Source organism: Nomascus leucogenys, chromosome 16 (assembly GCF_006542625.1).
Source record: "Nomascus leucogenys isolate Asia chromosome 16, Asia_NLE_v1, whole genome shotgun sequence".
Lineage (NCBI taxonomy): Eukaryota > Metazoa > Chordata > Mammalia > Primates > Hylobatidae > Nomascus > Nomascus leucogenys.
The window spans coordinates 84,247,650-84,263,439 of NC_044396.1; the positions used below are offsets into that span (position 1 = coordinate 84,247,650).

At 46.0% G+C, this 15,790-nt stretch overlaps 1 protein-coding gene across 1 annotated transcript in view; it reads right to left on the reverse strand.

The window, feature by feature from the left end:
* The window catches only part of KCNQ3 (potassium voltage-gated channel subfamily Q member 3), a 350,253-nt gene that overhangs the window by 46,018 nt on the left and 288,445 nt on the right, over positions 1-15,790 (reverse strand). Inside the window, exons 2-5 of the mRNA XM_003256215.2 lie at positions 11,618-11,708; positions 9,765-9,891; positions 5,654-5,826; positions 956-1,111 (exon numbers count right to left, since the gene is read on the reverse strand). Coding sequence (XP_003256263.1) covers positions 956-1,111; positions 5,654-5,826; positions 9,765-9,891; positions 11,618-11,708 — 547 coding nt within the window. The remainder of the gene's footprint in view (positions 1-955; positions 1,112-5,653; positions 5,827-9,764; positions 9,892-11,617; positions 11,709-15,790) is intronic.

Sequence of the window (15,790 nt, forward strand, 5' to 3'; positions counted from 1 at the left end):
AACTTATATGGATGCCTTGAGACTTGTTGATAAGTTAAGGGTTTCCTACCTTAGTCAATCAGTCAACAAATATTTCAATAATTGCAGATGTGTATGTACACGAACATTCATGTGTGTGTATATTTGTGAATTTGTGATTTTATTTATAGCCATGTTTGTGAATATATGTGTGCTTGAGAGTATATTTGTATGTATTGTATATATATGTGTGTGCATGTCTAATGTCTGTGCATGTGTCTGTTCTGGTGTGTTCAGTATATTCCTGTGTGTGTTTACATGTTTATGTTATCAGTATACGTGTACTTATGCATGTGTATCTGCATGTGAAAGGCAGGATTATCAGAGCAGTTGACAGTGTGGCCTCTGGAGCCTAACTGTCTGACTTCAAATCCCAAGTTAGCCACTTACTGGCTGAAAGATCTTCAAGTTATTTAACTTCTTCATGCTTCAGTTTCCCTGTTTTGAAAAAGAGCTAATGATAGAAGTTATTTGAGTTTAAAGTAGGTTAGTGAAAGTAAAGCACCCAGAGAGATGCTCTGGAGCAAAGAAAGCCTTCAGTGAATGCCAGCTTTAGTACTGTGTGTCCTTGTGGGTGTAGGGTTGTGCACACACAGGTCTGTGTGAGCACACATGTGTATCTGTCACTGGGTTAGTTTGCACATGCATGGCTTGGCTGAAAATAGCCTATGACTAATAAGGCTAAGTCAATAAACTACCAAGCAACCAGGCTGTTCCAAGCCCCAGCTTCTTTTTAACGCTAGAGAAAAGTCAATTCCAAGTGCCCACCCTGAAGGAGCATCTCCTGTCAGCAGGTTCCGAGCTGAAGGAGGTCTAGCTCTTACCTCTGACTGCAGAATGCAGCTGCCTGGCTGAGCATGCTCATGTGATTCCCTCCCCCTCTCTCTGACTCTTGACAGTCAATCCCACAGAGTTGTTCTCCAAGGTAGTGACTCACCAGGCCCCACCACAGGGCATCTGCATAGGTCTCAAACTCCTCTTTCATCTCCTCTCCTTGTGCATCCACCTCTGGGACATCTTTCTCAACCAGGTAGACAAGAAATGAAGAAAGGATGAGTGTCAGGAAACCGATGTACCAGGCCGTGATGAGTTCCTGAAAGAATGAGCAGTGGACATGAAAAGTGGTCAATGGGGAGTCATTGACTGGATGCTGAAGCCAGACACACTGGAGTTGGAGTCCAAGTTTACCAGCTGTGACTGTGGCCAAATCACTCACCTTCTCTGATCTTCATCTTCCATAACTGTAAAATGGGATCATTAACACGGTAGTTATTTCATCATTAATTAACAGAACAAGTGTATGGCTCCAGGAGGAAACGAAGATTTCTAGCTTAGGGCCACTTCAATATTACAGCTCAAGAGGCTTCAGAGGAAGGCAAGAAGACAGGAGGAAGTGGCTACTCTTTCTGATACAAGGCTGCAGGACTGTGTAGAGCAGGGAGAAAGCTCAGTACAACCAGGAAAGCAGCAGCAAGCCAGAGGCAGCACTGCATAGTGGACAGGGCTGTGGACAGAGACCCAGCCTTGACACCAGTTTATGGTGTGGCCATGGGCAAATTCTCCTCTTCTCCCAAATCTTAGTATCCTCATTTTTTAAATGAAGGGACAGAGTCTTCCGGAAATCGTCATGTGTACCACTGGTGAAATGCAGCTTTACAGTAAATATTGATTTAGAGCCTATGCAAAAGAAGGCATCAAACCTGTAATTTCACGGATATTATCACATAATAGACTAGGACATATGACTAAGTAAACAAGAGTAAGGTGATTTAATGAAAAATGTTAAGTAATAGTCAGGATGGTATGGATGGAAACTTCACTGAAGTTTCAAAACCCCTAATGGAGACAAGACCTAATGCTGCTTCCAGCTCCAACTTTCTCTCTTTCTCTCGTTCTATTTCAGTTTCAAGGTTTATCATAGTAGGTTGGGCAGGAAGAAAGGCAAGGTTATTGGTGAACACAATCTGGAGATTTAAAACTGTCTGTCATTCTTGCTGAGTCATCTCAGAGAACAAAGGTGTTCACGTTGATATCCTTCCTGTATCTGACCATCTGTGGCCAGTCAGCTGGCCCTTCTGGGCCAATAGAATCTTCCTGACAGGGCTGCTTCCTGCCTCCCTGCAGGACTTGGCTCACTTGGGTCCTGCAGTCTGAATAGCCCTTCCACAATGGGACCAACCAAAGAGCACGGAGTCATCTTCAGACTCATGTCACCTCCACCATGAAGTTTTTCTAGATGTTTGCTCCCCCAGTGAAAGATAGAGTTCGGCTGTGGTTCCTTTATTCCCTCCCCATTTTCTAAACATACTTCTCCAAGCCTCCAACATTTTATTATGCTCATTTGCTATTATGCTGTGGCCTTGCCCACAGCATCACATACACATTGTACTGGTGTGAGTTTGGTCTATAGCAGAGGGGTTCGCTTAGATAATACAGGCAACCCAGCCAGCCATTCCCTTTAGTGAGTGAGGTTCTGTGCTGCAGGGAATTTGAGGACGGAAAGGTACATGGGCTGGTCCTTCCCCAGTGATTGCCTGAGCGTAAGCCTCTTGCCTGTGGAGTGTGGTCCTAGTGCTTATATGTTTTTTCATACTCTCTGGCCCCCAAATGCAAGTCAGAAGTTTCATCTGGCATGTAACCAAAGAAATAGTTGTCTGTTTCTGTGTGCACATAAAAATTGACTGTTCTGGATTAATAAGAGATAGTATAACAGTCACCAATAAGGAGTGAAAATGGGTCCTAATTCTGTACTTTGCAGTCATTTACTTTGCAGTTATTCCAAATAATTCTGACTTTATACAATTTTTGCCAGCAGCTCTGTGGCAGAACCTGTCACTGTTCCCCAAGAGGTAGCTCCTCTACCTGCTGAGGCTCCCCTGCAGTCGAGTTGAGGATAAGGGACTGGAGTCCAGCCAATATGGAAAAGTGATGGGAGTGAATCCCTCTTTGTCCTTTAAATCCATTCTGCAGGATTCTCCAGGTTCCTTTCCCCTGCCTTGGTGACTCGAGTCCTCATAATTCAAGATGAAAGGGGCCCACCCAGCACACATGAGATACAGTGTGAGCCAGAAGATGTCTAGGTTTTTGTGCTGGGTGGAGGGAGCTCTAGGGCTCATTTATTTTGGGAGGAGAACCTGACCTATCCTAACTAGTGAAAGCATTAACTTTGAAAGTTTAACCCTGTGCAACAGAGCCTCCCACACTTCATCTTTGAGTGCCCAGAAGAGTTAGCCATAGAACCCGGCCCGGAGTACAATGAATAACTGAATGAAGAAATGAATTGATAAATGTCCATTTGCCAGTACTCTTTGTGATTCCCTTGGGGAAGAGCTTCCTCCCAGCTCTGGTAGTACAGGCTTTCAGGAGGACTCACAACATGTACTTTGGAGTCTAACAAGAGCCCGTAAATCTAAGTCTGTGTGCAGAGAGCTCTGCTCCAGAGCCTATTCCCACCCCTGGGAGACAGTCTCTGCCTCACTGGGGTCTTGCTGTAGTGCAAATCCATATATACTGAGGAATTATATAACAAACTTCCAATGGTCTCTGGTAATTACATGGCAAAAGCCAGCAGGCACTGGGGATCTATTATAATCTAGAGGAACACAGGACAAGGGCCTAAACTAGCAATTTTTAGCACCAGTGTTGACCAGAACTGTGAATCAACTCAGCTCCATGGATACAGGTTATGGCTGAACCCATAGGGGTTTTATTAACGTGTCCTTTGATAAAAGATAAAATAGAACGTCAGGAGGAAGAAAGGGGCCTGTAAAGGATGCGCTGATCTCACTGATTCTGCAGCCAGAAGTAGCACAGACAAAAAACAAAACACAGATGGCAAGAAATTGCATTCTAAGCTGAAAGATTCCCAGGTATTTTATGCTTTCATTCCACTTTATGTCTATACTTATGTGTATGGTGTGTGAGGAACAGCATATTCAGAATAATAAACATTACTATTAATGAGCACCAATGACTTACCAGGCACTTAAATGCACCTTTTCTCACATGAGCACCCAGGAGGATTCACATTTTTACCATTGAGGAGGCTCATTAAAATAGAATGACATCTTTAAGGCCTTCTGGCTGGAAGGTGGCAGAGCTGAATTTTGAGCCAAGTTGCTGTCTGACTCTCAAGCTCATATTCTACTCTGAGATGAAATCTCATAGGAAACCACTACCCCTTCAACGTATCTAGGTGCATCCTTGAGATAGAGAACCAGGGGTTGTGTAGGTATATTCTGGAGCTGTCCAGCTACAGGTGGCATGGTCATGTTAACATGCATAAGGAAAACTCTAAGCTCCTTAATGTCAAATTGCCCAGGGCTCACTGTCTCAGGTCCAGCTCCCCAGAAACAGAATCCGAGAAAGGGATTTCAGTGTATGTGACATATTTCCATGTAATTATTGAGGAAATGGTCATAGGGTTCCTATTAAAAGAGACCTAGGTGGTACAACAACAGCATCTATTATGCCTACCAGGGTGGATGCAAAAAGATACTCTCTTGGGAAGCAAGGTAAGCTTGGCTTTGTACCCCCAAAGAACATCCATCCCAGGGATTTCTCCTGATTTCTCCTCTCAGGATTTTTTTTCTGCCTGAGCTGAGACACAGGGGTTTTCCTTCATTCCTCCAGAATCCAGCTAAAGCAGCTAGATTAAAACAAAGTGCTACCTAAGACCTGGGTTAGGAATAGGAAAGAAACACAGGCAGTACCATGAATCCAAATGAACTGGATTCTGGCTGCTGGGGTTCCATACCTGCTCAGGCACATGGGACTCTGGAAAAGGGATGGACTGAATTCCACCCCTCCTGGATTCTGATCTACCTCGGGGAGGTGAGCACCACCATAGACAGCAGCAAACCACTGGACACAGACCCTAGAACTGGAATGCTAGGGTTTGTATCCCACTGCATGACCTTGAGCAGGTACTTCCTCTTTCTGTGTTTTCTTTCTTATCAGTGTAATGGAGTGGCAATAGTGCCTGATTCGCGGGGTGAGCTAGTCCTTGTCAAGCACTAAGTCGTAGGTACTGTGCTTTGGGCTTTACGTAATAATTGCAACTGAACAATCTCTATGAGCTGGGTACCTTCTAAGTGCTCTTCACATATCAATTCATTTCATCTTCATCTAACCCTGTGAGGTCAGTGCATTATTATTCTAATTTTATAAACGCAGAAACCAAGACACAAAAAATTCCCAATGTCACAGAGGCAGAGTTCAGATTCAAACCAGCCTGTGTGACTCCCAAGTCTTCTTCTCCCACTGCATGTGGCCTTGAATGAGCTCATTCCATCCTCTCAAAAATCTGAAGGAATAGGCATTATCATTCCTATTTTAAAAGTGAGAAAACTGAGGGCCAAAGAGGGCTGAGCAACTTGGCCAAAGTCATTTGCATATGGTGGAGCCAATATCTAAGCTCAGTTCCACCTGTTCCTGCTCCCTGCACCACACCTGCTCCTGCCCCCACCCCAGCCCCGCCACTTCCTGTTCCTCCTCCTCCTCTTCCTCTTTGTCGTTATCATCAAGGGTGGCAGAACGACTGCCTTCTGGGGACACTGTAAAGGAAGGGATGTCATGGAAGGGCACAGGTGGCTGGGAAATCCATGTGGTCTTGTAGCTTCTCCACCACACTTACTTTGCTGTGGGCACAGATGGCCGAGCCCAGAAGCTTCCAGGTGCCGCCTCTCCGGTCCATCCGCAGCATGCGCAGGATCTGCAGGAAGCGCAGGCTTCGCAGGGAGGTGGCCAGAACATTGCCTTGGTTTCCCACAGCAACCACTGGCACAGAGGCAATCAGCACAAAGATGTCTGGGAGAGAGGACAGACAGAGTGGGGGGGAAGAGGGAAAGGAAGGTCATGCGAAAGCAATGGCATCATCATAGGTGCTGTTTGCTGGCAGATCAGCATGTGCCAGGCAGTGAGACAATCTGAGCATTGCTGTTGAATCTTGCCACCAACCACACATGGTAAGTGGGATTATTCTCCCATGACTGATGAGGAAACTGAAGCTCTGAGCCTGAGTGCCTTTCCAAGGCCACCTGGCCAGAAGTAGTTGGGTTGGGATTGGACATAGGCCTACTACACTTTAATGCTGGCTCCAGAGCAGCAGTTTACCAAGGCCCCCACAGTATGGTCCTTGAGATTCACTCTGGGGCCCAGAGGAGATATGCAGCTGCTCAGCCTATGGAGGTAAAGCCTGACATTCAGACACTGTTTTCATATGTGTTTCTCCTAAAAGCATCACCTGAGGTAGGAACTTGGGTTCAAGTAATTTATTGGAAGATGATCTTAGAAAGCAGAAGTGATGACAGAAGGAGAGAGAGAGTGTAAAAAAAAGACAATGTAAGGGGGTGTTATCAAGGCCACTGTTGAGTCCTTTGAGCTGCAGACAGACTTCCGAAGATTATCCATCTGAAAAATGGGAGGCTGGGACACCTGTTTCTTGCCTCCTGCTGGTTGAAGGTCATCCGTAGCATTGTCAACACCCCAATACATCTGAGCTACACTGGCCTAGTGATCTCCCTAAGCTTGAGAGAAGGCCTTGGGGTAGATTGTGGAAAGAAGATAGGCCCACCCATGGTGTGGGATGCTGGTGTCAGGAGATGTCATGAAAATGTCCACTACAGACATTTCAGAGATGGAACAAGGGGACGAGAAACTTCTGACACGGTTAAGCAGGCTCTTGACATCAAATCATCTAGTATGGAAGGGGGAGGAACTGATCTCTTTTCTACTTCCTTGTTGTAGTCAATTTCCATATCAATTATCACCCCACTTTCCTGCAGAGAGTTACCAAGTAAAAAAGACCATATGGCCAAGTAACTTTGGGGAAAAACTCCATTAAATGGGTTTTAAAAATTATTAGTGTTATTTACTTTTGGTGTCACTAATTTTTTTATTGAAACATAATAATTGTACATATTAATGGGGTTTGCAGGGCTTCCCAGAGTCTTTAATCTGCAGATAAACACTGTGGTTCTTAATTATACAAGTGAAGTATAGTCTTTCCCAAAATATTTTGACCACAGAACTGTTTGTTTGCAAGGGCTCCAACGGTTCCAAGGAACACACTTAAGGAAATATTTGTCCACTGGGAAAAGTCCAAGCTCTGCAAAGCCCTCTGTGTTCTGGCACCTGGGAATCTGCCAGAAGCCTGTGTAGTTCATTGAGCACACATCTCCATATCTTTGTGTGTTCTGGCCTCTCAGCTTGGAATAACCTCCTCAACTCATATCAAGGCACATTTGCCAAAAAAGCTGATGCCGGCCGGGCACAGTGTCTCATGCCTGTAATCCCAGCACTTTGGGAGGCCGAGGCAGGTGAATCACGAGGTCAGGAGATCGAGACTATCCTGGATAACATGGTGAAACCCTGTCTCTACTAAAAATACAAAAAAAAAAAAAAAATTAGCCGGGCGCGGTGGCGGGTGCCTGTGGTCCCAGCTACTTGGGAGGCTGAGGCAGGAGAATGGCGTGAACCCAGGAAGTGGAGCTTGCAGTGAGCCGAGATCATGCCACTGCACTCCAGCCTGGGCGACAGAGCGAGACTCCGTCTCAAAAAAAAAAAAAAAAAAAAAAAAAAAAAAAAAAAAAAAAAGCGGATGCCTTTCCTACCTTATTAAAGTGTCCTCCAGGTGTACCTGGCCTTTGGAAAAACCTGGGGGTCAAACCTCTGAATACTGATACATCTGCATCATTTGCCAGGCTTCTCAGATTATCTGTGCAAACCTATCTATCTATAACGTTTGTAGAGAAAACAAAAGAACACCAAGATGTGTAGTAAACACTATGGTCTAAGATGCTCCATGAGGCAGTTCAGACCCATCTTCACTCAAAATGGCAGGGTCTGAGGCTGCCTTGAATATGAAAGCCATCATGTTCATGGGCGTGATAACCATCCTCTTTCCCATAGGGCCACATTGTGGAAGAATTGGATACGAGTACGGTGGAAAACACGGCAACACTAAGTAAGGACTGTGTGATGCTGAGGCCCAGCCTCATCTCCCCAGGGAGGGTAGAGGGGGACCTGGAGCTCTGTGACCGCAGCTGATCTTAAAATAGTGGATACTGCCCCATGGGGGATGCACCTGTCCAGCAGGGGTCTGGGCTTCATCTGTCAGGATGTTCTCAAACTGGGAAGGAGTCTCTTTGAATGTGGGCACAATCCATCATAAAGCTACCACCCACACACTCAGAACTTCTGGTCAGCCTTGGATAGGTCACGCCAAAGAAGAAAAATGAGTCTGCTTAATTGTACTGCACTTGCAAAAAACTTGGAAGGAAGAAAAAGAGAGAGGAAAGAAAGAAAAGTGGGGATTAGATACCGAAAGAGGGCAAAGGAAGAGAGAAGAAAGAAATATGAAAAAATCATTAAAAATGTCCTCCAATATTGCACACACACACACACACACAGTCACACACTCACATACCTTCTGTACATTCAAAATTCTTAGAAAAACCCCAAAACCTCAGAAGTCCAACCTTAGCAGCAGGTGGGAATAGGGCAGAGATTTCAGCTGGGATTGGGCAAGACAATGCAACTCCAGGCTGCACAGAGAGAAGCCTGGCACCTGGGACAAAGGACATGGTCCAGCTCTTCTCTGAGCTGGCTGTCCATCCCTGAAGGACTGAGTTCAGTCCTGGGAATGACTTTTCAAAAGTAAAGTGAAGAATGAGTAGCATGCTCAGAGGAGAGGGAGTATGATGCTGAGAATGCATGATGTAAGGTAAGTCAAAGCCACTGATAACGTTGTTTCTTGGTAAAAGAAGACTTTTCTGGAGTGGAGAGGGGGAATAAAATGTCTAGACTCAAATACTTGAAGAGTGTCAGAAGAGTTAAAATGAGATAAATGCCTGGATGAGTGGTGAGCACCTTGTGACTAGGGGCATGTAAGCAGAGCCAGGTGACCACTTAATGGCTGCTGCTGGGGACTGGAGCATCAGACACGACAGTAAGTTGGACTAAATGCCTTTGGAGGTCCTTCCAGCCCTGACACTCTATGATCCTGTAATTCCAACCTTCCCATGGATTTGAAGCTCCAAGACTCCTACCCGTCACTCAAGGAGATTTTGTCCTGTGACTCCATGGATTTTAGTCCACATGGGAACAACAGGTTGGTGAGAGTTTCCACCTCCTCTACTATCAAACTGCCTGCACACAAATGGAAGGATTCCAGTGACACCTCTCAAAGCAACCATTGGACTAAGAAGCAAGACCACACCTGGGTGTTAGGACAGAATCCGCTGTTTCCTGCATGACTGAAAAATGACTCAGATCTGTGATCCTCTGTTTCTATTTATGTACAATGGACATAACGTGATGCTGTAGAAGTAGATTCTCAGCCAGCAACGGTGTCACGCCTACAGCTTCCGTCCAAACCCGCCTGGAAATGTATGGGTAACTTTGATTGTCAGTGACTGGGGGTGCTACTAGTCCAGGGACTGGGGATGCTCAATACCCTGCAACCTGCTTGCTGCTCCACAACCCAATTGCCAAGAGTGACACCCTCCCCCACCAAATAAGAATCCCTGCCCTGTGCAGTCCTTATGACGACCAGTCACAGAAGGAGGTATTTGAGGACCCAGAAGGTTAACACTGTCCCTTCTCATCGAGGCAGCATCAGGGGCTGAGCTGGCCTCCACAGTGCCGCGTGATTTCCCAGAATAGCTGCTTAAACTTTTCTCATAGAAACAATGCCCCAAAAGAAGGGAACTGAGGAGGCTGGGAGGCTCAGGGTCAGGACTTACCCAACATGCACAAGGGCTTCCTGGCAAACTTCAGTCGGCCCCGCCAGCCTTTGTATCGGCAGCAACACCCAGCAGCCCAGATCCTCAAAGCAAACTCGGCTCCAAAGATGAAAATAGCAAATGTCTCCTGCATGGAAGAGCATATGGAGAGGCACTGATTAACCGAGACCCACTTGTCGGGAGCTGGTGATGTCTATTCGGAAGTTCTGAAGAACTCCATTTTGTGTTGTTGCTGGTTGTCTGGTTGGCAGGGATGGCTGGGCGTGGGGGCGGGGAAGGGGAACTGGGAGAACAGGTCCATCACCGCCATTCAGTTTGGAGGCCTCCTGTCTTCATTCTGATGTGCTAACTGTCCTTAATGCTGTTAAACCTGGCACAGTGATTACCTGTTCTTTTTTCTATGTTTTTCTTCCAATAGGTCAGCTTTAAAAGTCCCTTTAATGAAAGAAAAGCCCCTAAGAAGTGCAGTAGGGTTGAAAAGAGAGATATCAGTGAAACACAATCTATTAATTCCACCCAGTGCCTGTACCTTGGCTTTGCTAATTGTGGCTAATGGTTATTAAGCCTGGCTCCTGGGCCAGGCAGCCCTCAAAGGGTTTGATAATATTATTCTCGTCTTACATTTTGAGAAACTAAGGCACAGAGTAGTTAAACAAGTTTTTCAAGGCTATGAAGTGGAGAAGAAGGGATCTCAGGCTCAAGTAACTAGGCTGCAGAGCCCAGGAGCTTAAGCACTCTCCAGGACACAGGGTCCCCCTTTCCTCCTGCAACTCCCTTGATCAGACACCAACACCTCTGCCTCTCTCTCTTTTGTAACCTCCCTGGGCCCCCTGAGTCATTGCTGCTCCACGACAATCCCCAATCCCCTGAGCCTAGTTCCTGGAGTTGGGTGGTTTCCAGGGAGTTCCACACCGAGGTCTCAGCTCTGGGTCATGCCGTTGCAAACCCCTGCTCTCAGAAGGAAGTGCTGACTCTGGTGCCTCGATGGCTTGCCCAGTGTGAGAAGAAGCCTCCACTATTTTAAGACCCCTAAGTAGGGGGCCACACCACTGCCCTGTGTGCAGGATGGGGCCTCACCCCATGCAGTCGGCATTGCCCTGAAGATGCAGGGCTGACTCCTAATCGTGCAAGGGTATGGTCATTCAAGGGGCCAGTTGACCATTGCTGTCCTGTGGCTACAGAAGGAGCAAGCCCTTGCTACAGCCTCCTCTCAACCAGGCACTGAGACTGGGCCCAGCCCATGTCTGCATTTGCTGCTCACCTGTCCTTACATTTTTTTAGGCAAGGACTTGAGCAAACAGAGTCAGGGGTACATGAGCTGACTTGCCCAAGAATTCTAACCCTGCTCTGTTTCCATCACACCACCTGATGGAGGACAGAGAGTGAAAACAAATGCAGGTTCCAGGAGGGGAGATTTAGAGGTTTCATGTATAAATGGAATTCTGTACCTGGCCTTGGAGAGAATGAGAGATTCCTGGAGTTTAGATTGTAGGATACCAGGAAGAAAAAGCAGAGACAGGTTTTAGAATGAAACATGCCTTTGTGTAACTTTTAGAGGATTGGGAAGCTGTATTTTATAATTTAATAACATGCATTGGTTTTTGCTTTGACTTTATTTCCCCTTCTCTCTAATGTGGAATAGCAAATCTTTACCAGGAATGCCATTCTTCACCCTACATGTGCCCATGGCGGGCCACACCAAGTAATGGGGGCTTTGCTTTTCCTTGGGCCTGGACTTGACTGGAGACTACAGGAAGCTGCAACCAGTCAGGGAGGAGTGTACCCAAGGGCAACTTCCTTTTCATCACTGTGGAAGCCCAACCAGAAGCATTTACCCCAGAATGCAATCTTACCAGTAACAGAAGCCAGTCTCCCGAGACAGTCTCATACTCCTTGAATGTGGTCAGGACAGCCAGAATCAAGCACCCCAGGACAATCAGGAACCTAGAGGGGAAGAAAGAAATAGACTAAGGAACCTTTGAGTCATGGCTTGCTTTGAGGCTAAGATGGGGAAAGGTGTCTTCCAGGATGAGGTTGCAACTTCCGCTGGACATTGACATGTGCTTTATATGCTATCCCATTCAATCTTCATGACAAACCCGCAAGGCAGGCGGAAACGATCATCCCAGTTAAACAAAACAATGTGAGAGAAGTTGACCAATGTGCATAATTTTACTTAACCAGCTACTTAGTAGAATCAGCTAGTTAGAATTTAAACTAGATCATCTGGTTCCAACCTCGAGGACATTGCTGAAAGTCCAAAAGTCAAGACAACTTTTCACAAGTCAATAAAAATATGAATTAATTAATAATGTGTTCTACACACATAGGACTGATTTAAAAATATATGAAAATGTTTTCTTAGAATGAAGAAAACACAAATTTATTCTAAAGATTGAAAAATTCAGCAAAGGCTTCTGTTACCAAGTATGAATATTGTTCATTTTTACAGTCAATGGAAACTCTTTCAATCGGGGATCTTTGGAATTGTTTTTGAAATGCTAGAAAGAAGAGGAACTACCACACTGAAGGATTCAGAATGCTGGTCCTTTAAAATTCACGGAGAGGTCACCCGGTTCATGACCAGGCTCAGGCAGGAGTGAACTACAAACAATTCTTTAAGATTGTTATCTTTATAAACTGTGAGGTGCATGTGTGTGTTTGTGTGTGTGTGTGTGTGTGTGAGAGAGAGAGAGAGAGAGAGTGAAAGTGAGAGACAGTCCATGTTTCATTGTTTCACCAAGGAAAATGGTTCTCCCTCTTGGTGGAGATTCTTTGGCTTAGTTGTCAGTACCAGGTTCCCTGGGTGTCCAAGAGGGAATTTCTAAGCTAGGGTTTATGGGTGAAGCTTGGTAGTACATACTCTAAGCTCTCCTACTCCAGGTACTCTGGTTTTCTACTCTACTTAGATTCTACCCATGCTTTTTTGGCTTTTGCTCATTCATTCATTCAATATTTAAATGGCAGACGCTGAGCATACAGAGCTGGAATTCAAAGATGAATAAGCTGGATCTGTCCTCAGGAGCTCACAGTCCAGATAAACAGAAAGTTGTCTCATGGTGTGACCATAAGGACCATGATGTAAGGAGGATGGAAATGTCTCCTTCTGTCCGTGGCTGGGACAAAGTCCTGCCTCTGACCCTTAGTGATCCTGATCACATTTTCTGATCTATAAACCTGCTGTTCTTCAGACCTGAATCTTTGTGTCTCCAATCATGCCCAGGAACCTAAACAAGATCCCCAACTCCTTCTTGTGTTTGGCCATTTTATGTGAAATTTGACTGTGACCCATGTTTGATATCTGCCTCCCCTAAGCCCCATATCTTCTCAGTTGATGATGATGATGGTGGAGGTGGTGGTGGTGGTGATGATGATGATGGTGGTGGTGATGGTGATGATGGTGGTGGTGATGGTGATGATGATGGTGGTGGTGGTGGTGGTGATGGTGGTGGTGGTGGTGGTGATGATGATAGTGGTGGTGGTGATGATGGTGGTGGTGGTGATGATGATGATGGTGGTGGTGATGGTGATGATGGTGGTGGTGGTGATGATGATGATGGTGGTGATGGTGGTGGTGATGATGATGGTGGTGATGGTGATGATGATGGTGGTGGTGATGGTGATGATGGTGATGGTGGTGGTGATGGTGACGATGGTGGTGGTGGTGGTGATGATGATGATGGTGGTGATGATGATGGTGGTGGTGGTGATGATGATGATGGTGGTGGTGGTGATGATGATGGTGGTGGTGGTGATGATGATGATGGTGGTGGTGATGGTGATGATGGTGATGGTGGTGGTGATGGTGACGATGGCGGTGGTGGTGATGATGATGATGGTGGTGGTGATGGTGATGATGATGATGGTGGTGGTGATGGTGATGATGGTGGTGGTGGTGGTGATGGTGATGATGGTGATGGTGGTGGTGATGGTGATGATGGTGATGATGGTGATGATGGTGGTGGTGGTGATGGTGATGATGGTGATGGTGGTGATGATGGTTGTGATGATAGTGGTGGTGGTGGTGGTGGTGATGATGTTGCTGGTGGTGGTGCTGATGATGGTGGAGGTGGTGGTGATGGTGGTGGTGGCGGTGATGGTGATGATGGTGGTGGTGATGGTGATGATGGTGGTGGTGATGGTGATGATGGTGATGGTGGTGGTAATGGTGATGATGGTGGTGGTGGTGATGATGATGGTGATGGTGGTGGTGGTGATGATGATGGTGGTGGTGGTGATGTTGGTGATGGTGGTGGTGATGGTGATGATGATGGTGGTGGTGGTGATGATGATGGTGATGGTGGTGGTGGTGATGATGATGGTGGTGGTGGTGATGATGGTGATGGTGGTGGTGATGGTGATGATGGTGGTGGTGGTGGTGATGATGATGATGGTGGTGGTGATGGTGATGATGGTGATGGTGGTGGTGGTGATGATGGTGATGGTGGTGGTGATGGTGATGATGGTGGTGGTGATGGTGATGATGGTGGTGGTGGTGGTGACGGTGATGATGGTGATGGTGGTGGTGATGGTGATGATGATGGTGATGATGGTGATGATGGTGGTGGTGGTGATGGTGATGATGGTGATGGTGGTGATGATGGTTGTGATGATAGTGGTGCTGGTGGTGGTGATGATGTTGCTGGTGGTGGTGCTGATGATGGTAACAACATCAGTAACTGTTACTACAACCTCCAAAGTTAGATATGACCATTCCCATTTTAGAGATGAAGACATTCATCAAAAAGAATCACTACCATCAGGGTAACTATGTTGTCAGTAAAATGACCACAAAGCTTGGAGTCCAAGCTTAAAAGGAAGCTCTGGTGCTTTTTATGTGATTTTGAGCAGCTCATTGACTTGGCAGATCCCGGTCATCTCATCTGAGGAATGAGAATAATGAATCTGCCTAGAGCTCACCACCATGATTCTGAGGACTTCAGGAAATAATTGATGAGGGATATTGTTGAGTCAATTGTTGAGGATCATGGTGCTCTCATAGAAACATGCTCATCATTGGCCAGTCAAGCCCTTGGCAACATGCAGGAAACTTAATCACTCTCAGAAGATTCTGCAAGTCCACATTATGATTCTCTCAAGACCTTATTTTATTCATTCATAGGCTCTGTAGAGAAGACTTTGCTTTGAATCATTTTCTCTCTCTTATGACCTGTGTGTTCTTTGACAAAATACAAAACATTTCTGCATCATGGTTTCCTTCTGTGTAAAATGAATCCAGTTAAATGTCCATATCCTCCATTATTCAGTGATGTAATCCATGTCAGGTGCCTGGAAAAGCTAGCCTTCAGTAAGAGTTAACTATAATTTTATTGCAATTTAATATCAATTTATTGGTGCCTCTTTTGTCCCAGACATAGTACTGGTTTTAAGGATACAAACATGAATAAAACCTATTCCTCATTATGCAAGGACTCCTTAGTTCAATGTAGAAAACAGGACAAATAATTACTGGAGAATGTGGTTGAGGTTATGACCCAAGTGTTCACATGCTTTGGGAGCATCCAGAAGGGGCTGTAGCCAAGAGGTTGGAAGGAAATTCAAAGCTATGCTACAGTTGACCATATGTCCAAGTTTATCCAGGACATTCCCCATTTTATGTGTTGACCTGGAGTCTGGACCCCTAGGCCTCATCAACAACATGTACACGTGCAGCAGGTGCAAAAGTTCGTGGACAAAGAACCAGGTTTGATTTTTCTTAACAAGGGATGTAGGCCTTTTATGATCTAGCCTTGCCCTCCTCACAGCCTTGTCATCTCCCGCTGCTTCCCCACACCCAGGCTGGTCATAGGAATGACAGAACTTCCTCAAATTCTCTGAGCCCATGTGCCTTCTGTCTTGATGGTCCTCTTCCCTGCCCACTTTTGTCACGTCCCCATCATTAATCTGCTAATGTCTTGGCAGCACCAGTCATGCCTTGCCTCCAGAGCCTTCCCTGATCCCAGCTGTTCTCTGCAGGCTCCCTTGTGTGATCTCGTCCCTGGGATCCCAGAGCACCCTGATTCACT